This window comes from Hypanus sabinus, chromosome 12, assembly GCF_030144855.1.
Source record: "Hypanus sabinus isolate sHypSab1 chromosome 12, sHypSab1.hap1, whole genome shotgun sequence".
NCBI lineage: Eukaryota > Metazoa > Chordata > Chondrichthyes > Myliobatiformes > Dasyatidae > Hypanus > Hypanus sabinus.
The window spans coordinates 50,088,813-50,103,597 of NC_082717.1; the positions used below are offsets into that span (position 1 = coordinate 50,088,813).

A 14,785-nucleotide genomic window follows, 5' to 3' on the forward strand; every position below is an offset into this window, starting at 1 on the left:
TTTATAAGATTTTATTATTATGGTTTAATTTGTATAGCAAAGTTGCTATATGCAATGAATTGCTAAGGTCTGTATCCTGGGTCTGTAGCCATTCAACTAAAATAAAAGTGTTGCCGGGAGGCAGGAACTGCTATCTGAATATTAATTTAGCTCTTTGCTGGTATCCAGTAAATGATCACTTTGTGTTGAAATGTTAGCAGTTTTAAAGTACTTTCAGACAGGTTCACAAGCTGAGAATAGAAAATCATGCTGGCAGAAAGTACAGCAATTCACATTAATGTAATATAAATAAGTAAATGATCTGACAGATCCTTGCTGGACAGCAGAGAAGTGTGAATATCAGTCTATTCATGTTAGCAATGAACGCATCAATACAATTAAAGTGAAATAAATTCAAAGTTAAATTTTAGATTATGGCTCGCATTGACAAAGATGCCAACTGAAACACAGCAGATGCTGTGGAATAATGCTTCTTCATTTAGAAAGAGGATATGCTGGAGCTTTTGGAAAGCATCAAGTTGGATAAGTCTCTGGGACCAGACAAGATGTACCCCAGGCTACTGTGGGAGGCAAGGGAAGAGATTGCTGAGACTCTGGCGATGATCTTTGCATCGTCAATGGGGAAGGGGGAGGTTCTAGGGGATTGAAGGGTTGTAGATCTTGTTCCCTTATGCCAGAAAGGGAGAAGAAATAGCCCAGGAAATTATAGACCAGTGAGTCTTACTTCAGTGTTTGGTAAGTTGATGGAAAAGATCCTAAGAGGCAGGAATTATGAACATTTGGAGAGGCATAATATGATTAGGAATAGTCAGCATGGCTTTGTCAAAGGCAGGTTGTGCCTTATGAGCCTGATTGTATTTTTTGAGGGTGTGACTAAACACGTTGATGACGGCAGAGCAGTAGATGTAGTGTATATGGATTTCAGCAAGGCATTTGATAAGTTACCCCATTTCAAGGCTTATTGAGAAAGTAAGAAGGCATGGGCTCCAAGGGGACATTGCTTTGTGGATCCAGAACTGGGTTGCCCACAGAATGCAAAGAGTGGTTGTAGATGAGTCATATTCTGCATGGAGGCCAGTGACCAGTGGTGCATCTCAGGGATCTATTCTGGCACCCGTTCTCTTCGTGATTTTTATAAATGACCTGGATGAGGAAGTGGAGGACGGGTTAGTAAATTTGCTGATGAAACAAAGGTTGGGGTGTTGTGGATAGTATGGAGGGCTGTCAGAGATTACAGCGGGACATTGATAGGATGCAAAACTGGGCTGAGAAGTGGCAGATGGAGTTCAACCAAGATAAGTGTGAAATGGTTCATTTTGGTAGGTCAAATATGATGGCAGAATATAGTATTAATGGTAAGAGTGTGGAGGATCAGCGGAATCTTGGGGTCCGAGTCCACAGGACATTCAAAGCTGCTGCTCAGCTTGACTGTGGTTAAGAAGGCATACGGTGCATTGGCCTTCATCAACCGTGGGATTGAGTTTAAGAGCTGAGAGGTAATGTAACAGCTATATAGGACCCTGGTCAGACCCCACTTGGAGTACTGTGCTCAGTTCTGGTCATCTCACTACAGGAAGGACATGGAAACTATAGAATGGGTGCAGAGGAGATTTGCAAGGATGTTGCCTGGATTTGGGAGCATGACTTATGAGAAAAGGTTGAGGGAACTTGGTCTTTTCTCCCTGGAGCGACAAAGGATGAGAGGTGACCTGATAGAGGTGTATAAGATGATGAGAGGCATTGATTGCCTGGATACTCAGAGCCTTTTTCCTCGGGCTTAAATGGCCATCATGAGATGGCAGTTTTAGGGTGCTTGGAGGTAATTACAGAGGAGATGACAGGGGTAAGTTTTTTTTGTAGAGTATGGTGAGCTCGTGGAATGGGCTACCAGCGATGGTGGTGGAAGCAGATACAACAGAGTCTTTTAAGAGAAACCTGGATAGGTACATCAAGCTTAGAAAAATAGAGGGCTATGGGTAACACTGGGTAATTTCTACAGTAAGTACATGTTCAGCACAGTATTGTGGGCCAAGGGCTTGTATTTGCTGTAGTTTTTCTATTTCTATAAATTCAGGAATGGAACAATATCTCAGAGCATATCAACACTACACAGGAGGTCTTGAAAGTGGGTAGTTTCCCAGGGACTGACCAAATATATCTTAAGATGTGATGGGAAGCAAGTGCGAAAATTGCTGAGATACTGGCAGAGATTTATTCGGCGCAGATGAGGTACCAGAAACCTGGAGAATAGCTAACGCTGTACCTTTATTTAAGAGGGGCAACAAGAATTATCCATGAAACTACAGTATGGTGTTCCTACTCCAGTGGTTGAAATAATATTGGCAGGGATTCTAAAAGACAGGATTTATTTGCATTTGGAAAGACAAGAGTTGATGAGGGAGTTGATACGGCTTTATGTATGGGATATCATGCCTCACAAAATTGATTGAGCTTTAGGAACAGGTAACCAAAGGGTGAATGAGAATAAGGCAGTAGATTGTCTACATGGACTTTTGCAAGAGCTTTTGTATGGTAGGAAGTTGTAGAAGCTTAAAACACAAGCCAAGTCCGGAGCGAAAAATGACCCAAAATTCCCCACAATACTCCAATGTGTGGTCCGACCAATACCTTATAAACCTTCAGCATGATGCCCTTGCTCTTATTTTCTAATCCTTGAAATAAATGATAAAATTGCATTTGCTTTTCTTACCATCATATCAACCTGCAGGTTGAACTTTAGGGAAACCTGCCTGAGGAACCCCAAATCCCTTTGCCCATCTGACTTTTGAATTTTCTTCCCATTTAGAAAATAGTCTATCCCTTTATTCCTTCTACATGACTAAACATTTTCCTTCTCTATGTTCCATCTTCCACTTCTTTGCCCATTCTCTCAATCTATCTAAGGTCTTCTGCCGACTCCCTGCTTCCTCAACACGGCCTGCCCTTCACCTATCTTCATATTGTCTGCAAACCTGGGCACAAAGCCATCAATCCTGTCATCCAAATTATTGACAGATGAAAAGAAGTGGCCCCAACATTGGACTTCCAGAACATTATTAGTCACTGGCTGCCAACTAGAAACAAGCCCCTTTATTCCCACACTTTGCCTCCTGCCAGTCAGCCAATCTTCTATCCATGCTAGTACCTTTTGTGTAATACCATTGGCTCTTACCTTGTTAAGCAGCCTCATGTGTGGCACATTGTCAACAGCCTTCTGAAAATCCAAGTAAACAACATACACTGACTCTCAGTTGTCTATCCTGCTTGGTATTTCTTCAAGAATTCCAATGGATTTGTCATGGATTGTTTCCCCTTAAAACAATCCAAAATAGCTTTTTTCCCTCATGGGATCAACCACAAGCTGCTCTAAAAAGCATCTCATTTGCTTTGTACAAATTCCTTCTCTTGAAATCCAGCATCAACCTGATTTTTCCAATCTACCAGCATATTAAAACACTCCTTTGTGATTGTAATGTTGCCTTTTTATATTGCTTATCTATCTCCCATTGTTATTTGTACCCCACATCCTGGCTACTTTTTGGAGGACTATATTTACTCCCATCTGTGACTTTTTACAAGGAATTTACACCTTCCATTCCTATGGTACTTCTTTCTAAAGATTCAATATCATTTTACCAAAACAATCACACCACTTCTCTCTGTTTATCTGCCTGCCCTTTCAATACAACGTGTGTCCTTGTATGTTAAGCTCCCAGCAATGATCTTCTTTCAGCTACGACTCAGTAATGCCCAAAAATTCATAATCTCCAAATGTGCTACATGGGCATCTACGTTATTCCGTATGTTGTATGCATTCAAATCTAACACCTTCAGTCCTGTATTCATCACCCTTTTCAGATTTGACCTCATGCCACTGGAAGTTAAATTCATCTTTCTTTCTGCAATTTTTGATTTTGTAATTTCTTTTATTCTCAGTTTTTCAAACTGTTGAAACTACTACTTGGATTAAAGACACAATTCAATCCATCCCAGTGGCTACAATTTTGCCTTTATCAACTGCTGATCCTTCCTCAGACTCACTGCACATTACACCTACTTGTATACCAACTGTCCTGTTCTCTACTCTATCACTCTGGTTTTAATCCCCCGCCACCCTCCCCAACAGTTCTATTAAACCTGCCCGCAAGGATATTGATCCCGTTTGAGTTCAGGTGTAACATTTGTATATTTCATACTTTCCCTAGATGAGATCACAATGATCCAGAAATCTGAAACATAATTCCTCTGCTACACATACATCTGCCACATCATCCTATTCTTACCCCCAATGGTGCATGGCACAGACAGCAATCAAGAGATTATTACTGTTGATGTCCTGCTTTTCAGCTTTCTACCTAACTCCCTATATTCTCTCTTCAGGACCTTGTCCCTTTACCTAGCAATGTAGATGGAACCAATAGGTACTGTGAGTTCTGGCCATTCACTCTTCTTCTTTAGAATACTGTGGATCCGATCCAAGATGTCCCTGACCCTGGCAGCTGTGAGGGAAAAAAAAATCCTAGTGTCTTTCACACCCAGCCATCTGCTTCTCTAACTATTTAATCCATTTCACTACTGCATTCATCTCTTACTCCCTTCCCTTCTGATCCAGTGCCTGAGACTTAGTCTCTGCAGCTCTCTCCTGGGAGGTCACCTCTCCTCAACAGTATCCAAAGTGATATACTTTTTACTGAGGGGAACAGACACTGGGTTACTCTGCACTGTTGGTCTATTCCTTTTCCTTTTCCTGGCAGTCACCTAGCAACCTGCCTTCTGCAATCTAAGGATGACCACAACGCTGTAGATCCTACATAGCACCTCTTCATTCTCCCATATGAACCAAAGGTCATCCAGCTGCAGCTCCAGTTCTCTGACACAGTCTGTAAGGAGCTGTGGCTGGATGACCTTAATACAGATGTAGTCATCAGGGAGACTGGTGGTCTCCCAGAGTTACATACCAGTGACCTAGGACCCATTTTCATCACAATAGGTATTTACTTTTAGATTAATCCTACCATTTCCCATCGTAGGGAACTAAAACTAGGGGCCAATAGGTTTAAGATGAGAGGGAGGAAGCTTCAAGGAGAACTTGGGTATAAAATTTTCACACAAGGTGTCATTGGTATCCGGAATGAGCTGTCAGAAAAGGTGGTGTTAGCGGCAAGAACAGTAACAACATTTAAGAAACATCTGCTAAGGTACCTAATTCAGCAGAGTAGTACAGAAATAAAACTGGCAAGTAGGGTTAGTGTAGCTATGCAAAGTCACAGTGGGCTGAAAAGCTCGTTTCTGTGCAGTATAAATCTATACATACAATACAAAACCTCAGGGACATTGGCTGCACTTGAGAGCCAATGGTTCTAACCTAACAAGGTCTGATGCAAAAAGTGGAGCTGCAAGCTGTTAGGAAATTGCTCTTAGAATCACAACATAGAGTTTGCTTTTTGGCAAGTAAGTACATAATGTTAGAAACTCAGAGTATAACAACCTCTTTAATCTAGGCCTACAGCACAGCTTGGAACATGTTTTGCTTTGCATAATTCTAAATTGTGACACGAAGTGTTCACTGAATAGGGTTTTATTTTGATTGATCTGCTCCATTAAGTTTTGTTCTATTGTGCTTTTATTTTACAACATTTCTTTTCACTATTCAATAATTGCTTCATTTTAAAAGAATGCTTCTTGACTATATTTTGAGGACTCATCTACATTGTCATCATGTCATAAAAGGTACATGTTCAAAAAAGGCTTCATCTGTCAAAGACTTTACTGCTTGCTTATTCTGAAAGATAAATCCCTGACCCTATTCCATTTTGTCTCCTACTCTGAAGATTCCAATACAATTTCAGTTAAAACAAGTTATTAATTTTTCATACCAGCTAGTTCTTGCTTTTGAATCATAGAACCGTTACCATAGAGAAGGGGCCATTTGGCCCCATGAATCTGTGCCATCTTTGCTGAAAAATCCTCTCAGATGTGTTTCTGCTAACTTTACCATTAGCACTGTTTTTTGTAATTTTAAACCTTCAAATATTTTTGAAAGGCTGCAATCAATCTGCATCAGCCATCCACAGCATAACCTTTCCTGCACATGGCTCCTGGATCTAGTAAAACACTTCACATTTGTGTTCTATAGTCAATGACCGCTCCAACAAAAGGAATGATTTCTCTCTACCCCATTGAAACCTGAAACACCATACCAAGTTTCAATTTGCTCCGCTCCCAGGAGAAGAATCCTCAAAACAGGAAGTAACAGCTTCTATGGTTTGTGTCAAAGGAACATTAGACAACATGGATGTGCATGTCACGCATTGTGTGATACAGTTCTCCCAGGGTTCCCGAGCACACATTTTAGTGGAAAACAAACAGGGAGTCAGTTAATTTTGTACCTAATTAACTCATGTTACTGCAAGGTGAAAATACTCCCATTCTATACTGTTTATTTCTTCTTCCTGACTGAACCTGAAAGTAAGGTTGTTTTTTTAACCCGCTGTTTTAGTGGACCTACCTGCCACTGATTACTGGAAATAAAGACATTCAAGAGAAACACAATTTTGGGATATTCTTGTTCCCAAAGTTCATTGTCAGCACCCACTACCAAACATAAATGTAAGGTATCAACACCGTGAAAAACTACGTGGCCTTAGTTTTGGATACTACTGTTCAAAAATTGCTTGACATCACTCTTCAATCATTCATTTTGACAACTGACAAATAATTGATTTCTAATATTTACATAGCAGCAATTTTGGGTGCTATGAAATGTTCCAGAATTCCTTGGTGAATAGAGTGGCAAATCAAGTCGATTTGTCTCTATGGAGCAGGTATTGTCTTCTTCCAGGAAGCAACCAATTAAACCTGACTGTAATAACTTTCAATAATTTAATAGCATGGCAAAACTTTATTATTGGTGCTCACACATAAAGAAAGAGAATTAGTAGTCTCTCCCTCCTGTGGAATTATAACTGCAAAAGCCCGAGTTTCTTAAATAAAAGAGAGGATAATGGAGAGAATTAACTTCATAAAATTAAAATCTGGTCTACTTTGTGCATTCCCAACAATTATAAGAAGAATTTTCCATTTGAAGTGATACGGGATTGAAATCAGCTGCTGGAAGTACAGAATTCAGGCCAGTGACACAAAAATTGAATGGAAGTGAATGGATTGAACTCTGTGTACTGTGTGATATTCATCTATAGTGCAACAGAAATAAGATGGGCTACAGCAGTGGTTCCCAACCGGGAGTTCACAGACCCCTCGGCTAATGGTAGGTGTAGCATAAAAAAAAGTTTGTGAACCTTTGGGCTAGAGGATAAGAAGATAAACCCATTCAATACCACCTGATTTCTGTTTCCACATTGGTTATGAAATGCAGCAAATTGTGTATGTTGAAACAAGAACGAGAGAAGGGAACCAAAAATCACATTTTGACAAGGTAGCTTTCGTTTTGGATAGCAGAAGGTGGGAGTGAAGGAGGGGGATGAGGAGGAAAGCACATCAGAAATTTATTGCAACCAGAGGAATAAGGGGAACATAGCGGAACATTACCCTACGGTGACAGTGTGAACAGTGATTGCCTCCTTTGACAGCTCCAGTTCAAGAGACAAGAGAGGATTTGGCATGTTTCTAGAAATTTTTCAACTGAGTGAATATAAATTATTCATGAGAAGTGAAACAGAATTTGTAAATGTTAGAGTATAGTTTTACAGAAATTATATACAGAATGAGTCCCATAACTGTGTTAAATTGACCTGTTTCAAATGATGTGCAGAAACCATCAACAAATGTTTTCACTGTCTGTTCTGTGGATAGCAGTGCAATTAATTATCTTCTTAATTCTATTTAAATGTGAACATGCAAAATGTAACAATGTCAGTAAAAGATTTTTTTAACTCATGCATAGAAGTCACAAGTTACATATTTTAGTATCAATGTATCATTAAAATGTAAGATACTTTCGTCCATATTGAAGTTCCAGAATGATTGGATATGTGTTCAAGTTGAAAGGTATGTATGTATGAATGCTGAGCTATGTATATTTGCATAACTGTAGGAGAATATCCAACTTATCTCATGTTGTATTATGGATGTGTTTGATGTATGCTTGTTTCTTTGCTTCATGTAGAGACCTCACCCTCCCCATTCAGTTGGAGATGATCATAACTCAATACTGCACTTCTGTGGATGATTAGGATTGGTCATATACATTCAAGTTGAACGGAACTATGCTTTGAATGGAAATACCTCTGCCTCGGAATTCTCTCCTGGTCAGTAAAGTTTAACATTGCAACCCAGATTGTAGAACTATTCCATAGAAGTCAATGGGAAAAAAAACTGTGAAACAGAGTACAAGATTCTGCTGGTACACTCTGATATGTCTGGTGGGTAATGAATTCCCAGTTTTTTTTAAATAAGGCGTTACAGCAATTTTGTCGGAAGTGCAGTTCGCTATATTTTATATCAATTCTTTTTCATTTTTCAATCTTTTTTATTGATTTCCAAATAAAGAATATACAAATCGGAAGAAGAGTTTAACAAGTAGATAATATAAAAGACATATAAACAGCAACAGAAAAACAAAAAGTATATAATATCAAAATCAAAAAAGTAAAATATTATGCTGTTATATATACAATGGTAAAAAAAACTACAACAACTCATAACATTCATAAAAAAATTGGAAATTTCATTGATAAGGAAAAAAAACCCACTAACTAAACTGAAACAAAAAACAAAAAAAAGAAAGAGAAAAAGAGGAAAGAAAAAGAAAAAAAAGAAAGATTGGGCAGTCCAATTGAGGATAAAATTAGAAAAAACACAGAAAGAAAAAAAAACACATCCTTCCAGTCATCTCCGAACCTTCATGGACAAGGATTTTCCCCAAGAGAATAAATAAAAATAAATTAAATGATGTGAAAATATTGAATAAAAGGTTGCCAGACTTTTTCAAAATTAAAGGATGTATCAAATGTCCAGCTTCTAATTTTCTCCAAGCTTAGACATGACATAATGGAGGAGAGCCAATAGAAAATAGTATGCGGATTAGATTCTTTCCAATGTAGCAAAATAGCTCTCCTAACCAGCGAAGTTGAAAAAGCTATCACATGTTGGGCGGAAGCAGACACTTTGCTTGCTCCCTCTGGAAAAATCCCAAAAATTACTGTAAGTGGATTAGGTTGAACATTCATATCTATAACTTTAGATAATAGTCCAAACACATCCCTCCAAAAATTATTTAAACTTACACATGACCAAAACATATGAGTTAGAGTAGCCATTTCTGTGTTACATCAGTCTCAAATAGGGCTTATATTCAGAAAAATATGCACCAATTTATCTTTGGACATATGGGCCCTATGTACTATCTTCAACTGAATTAAGATATGGCATGCGCAGATAGATAAATTATTGACTAAATAATAAATTTTACTCCATTGATTATCTGAAAGTGAATGTTGAAGTTCTACTTCCCAGGTACATTGAACTCTGTCATTAGGCGACACACAAGCATTCATTAACTGTTTATAAATGATAGCTGTTAATTGTTTTTGAAAAGGTTTAAATTGAAAAATAACATAAGCTAAATTTGAAGAGCAGGCCAAGGGGTAATTTGGTGAAAAAATCACGTAAGAAATTCCTAACCTGTAAATACCTGAAAAAATGTGTATTAGAGATATCATCATTATCCATTGACTGTGAAAAAGACATTAAACAGTCTTGTAAAAACAAATCTAAAAAACTTTTTATTCTCTATATCAATTCTTTTTAGGCGACCTTGGTAGGCGATGGACTGTGCTCTCTGCACACCAATTAAATGGAGAGTGCTCAAATATTATTGTAAATTCTGTTCTGCATTCAACTTGTTGGCTGACGGTGTTTTTAACTCCAATACTATTTTGCCTGCTTGATTGAAATGCCACAATGTTGATAAAATTTAAAACGTAATTCCTTCAGCTACCAGAAACAAGTAATTTAACTGCTCTGCCTGCCCATAGTGACTAAATCATGAAAGCCCTTCCGCTGATCAAGCAGACAAATAAAACATGCAAATACACAATCACAGAGACACCGAGGGATAAATAATAAAAATGGACTAACCTAACCCACCTGAGCTCGGCTCACATTCGTCAATGTCCTCATCATCGCTAGGACATTCAGCAGATGCAACCAATAGATCATCTGTGCTCTGTAGGAGATAAAAATAATAGCATTTTGAACTTTTTAATTCCAAATAATAGAAATATTTTAAAATTCACAAGATAATTTTCAAAAATAGAAAAACAGCCAATATTTTAAGAATTGTTCAAATACTTGCCATGATTAATAATATTTAAATGGCATCAGCTCAATAATTTACTTATACAAATATTTTGATTTGACAGCTTGGATTTTCTAAAATAATTGTCGTGGTACAAATCATTGTCCAAGCTACTAATTTCCCAGGGGAGAGATAATGAACAAGAATATTTTGAATACATTTCACACAAATTATTATTAAGAGTCAAAAGGACTAAAACCACAATTCAGCCAGATATTAAAATCCAGAACACATGTTTTTGATTACAAATATATGGATCTCAGTAGGTTTACAGCCAGAAAGTCTGAACACTTAAAAGCATTTTCAAAGAGTACTTTGTAGTAAAGAATTGTATATGTTAATTAAAGAAATAAACATGCAATGACGTGCTAATTAGGGACAATGTTACCTAGACAATGCTATCCTAAAATGCTCACTGAGAGACCAATTAGCCATGCATCATATAAAACTCAGAATTTACAAGTATATTCTAGAAATTTACATTCAATAAAAGAAAATTGACATGAGAGCTATTTTACTAGTTAAATACATGGCGCATAACTTTCATCCTGTTTCTAAACTTTGGATCTAAAACATGCTTAATGTTTTAGACATTACAAGCAAAGCTTGATATGCACAAATTTAAAAATACAAAATGTTTCAGTGTGAACTTCAATTGTAACTCAGTGTTAGTATTTTGTTTAGGTGTTGTCACCTCATTTGAAGCTACTTAGTAATTGTATTGATTATCTATACTAGTTATCTCAAATTGCCATCAGTCTAGCTTATTCTACCTGTCTGTTGTGATGTATCCATACAGTGACACATCTCTGACTGAAATAGCTATGCAATACAATATCCATTTCTATATTCAGGAGATTGTAAGTTATCCACTCAGGAGTCAATTACTCCTGATGAAGGGTTTCGGCCCGAAACGTCGTTATTACCTCCTCCCATAGATGCTGTCTGGCCTGCTGAGTTCTGCCAGCATTTCGTTGTTTTTTTATTTCCAGCATCTGCAGATTCACTCGTGTTGCCTAGATGTTATACTGTAGCTTCAGTCCTATTCTTTGTCCTGACAAGGTTCTGTATATATTCCTGACACGGTTTTGACTACCAGTTTTCTATGGTTACAGCAGTTTATGTAGATTCTTGATGACTATAGTTGTGGAAGTGCGTATTAAAAGGCTATGTAGGAATCACTTTATGAATTTAATATGACAAATGACTAAAACTTGCAGGGAAATGTGTGCATTTCTGAGTACAAGTACAGAAATTCTGAGGTTAGTGACCATTGATTGTTGAGATTTCACAACATTAGATCCAGATAAAATCCAAAAGGATGTTTCCTGCTTTGTGAATGGACCTAGCTTAGACACCCCATCCTTAGTCCTTGTGCTTGAGCGGCCTCATTGGAAATGATCTGTTGCAAGGATCATATCAGTTATGTATGTCCATATTTGCGAGGTCAATAGTGAATGAAGTCGGTCGGTGTGTCTTTAATTTAAAATTCTTAATTCTTTCATGCTCCCATTGAATACAAGGTTATTTGTCTAGTGAACCAGACTGTCTCACAATCTTTCTCTTATTCACTCACTAAATAACATAGAAGATTGCCAACTTTTCAGCTAACAAAGGCACTTTGCTTGATGTCAGTTAAGTAACTCACATTAGTTAAAGCATCAGTTCTTTCCTGTATGCCTATAGCCTCCACAGTGTCAAATAATAGACATTTGGTTCATTCAGTTTTTGAGCTAACATGTCCTTAATCTTACTTTGAAACAAGGAGCTTGTCAGCTATCACCTTACCAATTCTGATAATTTAATTTCTTTAAATGTTGCATCAATTAATTTGTGAAATAAAAATATTAACATAAATTTAAAGTAATAGAAATTCTCAGGATACATCTATATTTCTTGGAATCACAGAAGATGTACGTGGAAGATAAATTTACCTTTAGATGCTGTCACTCAATGCTTGACTGAGTAGCAGCCACCAATCATACTCCATTGGACTTCCATTTAAATCCAATGTACAGATGGATACTGTTAGTACTTTCAATAACAAGCATCTTTTGTGTTCGTGCATGGAAACTATATTTTTTATCCCTTTCATACTTTGAAATGGAACATTATGGCACAGTACAGATCCTTCAGCCCATGATGTTGTGCTAACCTTTTAATTTACTTCAAGATCAATTTAACTTCTCGCTTTCACATAGTTGTTTATATTTCTATCACCTATGTGCCTCTCTAAGGGCATCTTAAATCGTACTCTGCATATACCAGTCTATATAAAAAATAATAATTCTGACATTCTCCACCCGAGAATTACCTGCAATCATCTTAAAAGAATATCCTCTCATCTTGGCCATTGGCATCTTGGGGAAAAGGCACTGACTGTCCACTCTATCTATAACTCTTATCATCTTGTATGCCTTTCAAATCACCTTTCATCTCCCTTAACTTGCTCAACCTTTCCTCATAAGAAATACTCTGTAATCTAGGCAGAATCCTGGTAAATCTTACATGCACCCTCTCTAAAACCTCCACATCCTTCCAAAAATTAGGCGACCAGAACAATTCTCCAAGTGAGCTCCAAACACCTTGCAGGTCATGAACTCAACAGCCTGAGGCCAACACATGCTGATGAGAAGGTCTCCCTTTCCCCTGAGGTGCAGGCACTTTGTCTGGCCACAGCTGATGTGAGGAAGACCCAGCCAGGGCCTGATAACATACCTGCTCATTTGCTGAGGGACTATGCAGCCCAGTTAACAGAGGTTCTAACAGACAACTTCAGTGGAACAGTCCACTGTCCCCTCAGGCTTCAAGGTAGTCATCATCATCCTGGTGCACAAAAGGGCAACAGTAACTTACCTCAACAACTACCATCCACTGTCACTGACCTCAAGAATAATGTAGTGCTGTTATGGTTATGGATTGCATTAAGTCCCATCTCCTGCTATATTAAGCCCTTTCTATTTCATTTATCACTCAAATCTGTCCTCTGATGATTTGAGCCTCTGCACTCCTGTCCATCCTGTCCCATCTGGAAAATGGTGCCTCATACGCCAGGATACTGTTTATTGACTTCAGCTCAGTGTTTAATTTAGCTTCATCATACTGAGCAAGGTCTCTCCTAGAGCTGTGTGCGCAGCGCAGCACCCTGCTGTTTACCTTTCTGGATCATGACAGCACTCCAGTTCAAACCAAATCGTCAAGTTCGCTAATGACACAACAGTACTTGACCTTATTGACAAAGCCAATGAGCTAGTGTACAGAGAGGAGATAGAGCAGCTGGTAGAATGGTGTGAGTACAACAGCTTGAGTATCAATGTGGACAAGAGCAAAGAAGTTATTATACACTTTAGAAAAGTGCAAGATGATTACTCCTCAATACAAATACACAGCTCCTCCATGGAGAAAGTTGGGAATGCCAAGTTTCTGGGAGTGCACATAATGGATGATCTCACATGGTCCCTCAACACCACCTCTTCGGTCCAGACAGCTCAGCAGTGTCTCCACTTCCTAAGGAGATTGAGGCAAGTGGGGCTCACCAACATCCTACCTCATTTTAACCAATTTTTATAAGAGTACTATCGAGAGAGTCCTAATCAGCTATATCACCATCTGGAATGGAAATTATAAGGTATCTGATCAGAAATCCTTACAAAGGATTGTGAGGACTGCTGAGAGGATCACTGGGGCCTCTCTTCCACTTATTAGAGACGTTTATCAGGAGTACTGTGTACACAGGGTCCTTAGCATTATCAATGATCGCTCCCATATGTCCAGCAATCTCTACCATCAGGTAGGAGGAACCATAGCATTAGGCCGAACTGTTAGGATGGAAAGCAGCTTCTTCCTCCATGCCATAAGACTACTAAACTCCGTCACCACCCAGGTCTCATCATGTCTGAAGCACCTGTAGCATAATCAATCAATCAAATGTTTGTTATGCCATTGACATTTAGGACACCAATGGAAGTCCTCCATCTCTGCCTGTCCTTAGCCATCTTCTATACTGTGCCCCAGGTGTGGTTCAGGGTCCTCATTTCTGTCTCTATGGTACAGCACCAAGTTGTCTTTGGTCTCTCGTGTTTCCTCTGCCCTACAGGAGACAAATGATGTGCTGAAATGAGATGAGAAGCCAACCTGTCAACGAAAATTACACAGGTACTGAGTTTTCTCTTGCATGTGCTGGTATAGACAGTATGTGATAGTAATGCAAGACATCTGCCAAGTCGAGGTTTTCTAAAGTAGAGAACGGAGTTCACCTAACGCCTCTCTACTTATCTTCCATTGTTTGCCTCATAACCTGGTCTATCAGCAGGTTAAATAACATCGCCAACATCACATAGCCTTGCCTGACTCCTGTCTTATCATCAAAGCTAAATTGCAATCCCCAACTGTGCAGGTGAAGGTAGCATAGAAACTCTGGATAAGCTGGACAATTTTGGAAAGAATTCCATATGATCTGAGAATTCG

General features: G+C 38.5%; 1 protein-coding gene across 12 annotated transcripts in view; it reads right to left on the reverse strand.

The window, feature by feature from the left end:
* nrxn1a (neurexin 1a) overlaps positions 1 to 14,785 on the reverse strand; it is a 1,527,797-nt gene that overhangs the window by 15,441 nt on the left and 1,497,571 nt on the right. For 5 of the 12 annotated variants that reach the window (XM_059985919.1, XM_059985915.1, XM_059985916.1 and 2 more), the window contains one exon: positions 10,099 to 10,184. In XM_059985919.1, the coding sequence (XP_059841902.1) occupies positions 10,099 to 10,184 (86 nt within the window). Of the gene's footprint in view, positions 1 to 10,098; positions 10,187 to 14,785 lie in introns of all 12 variants that reach the window. The other 7 variants (XM_059985909.1, XM_059985911.1, XM_059985912.1 and 4 more) reach the window with 3 other exon arrangements.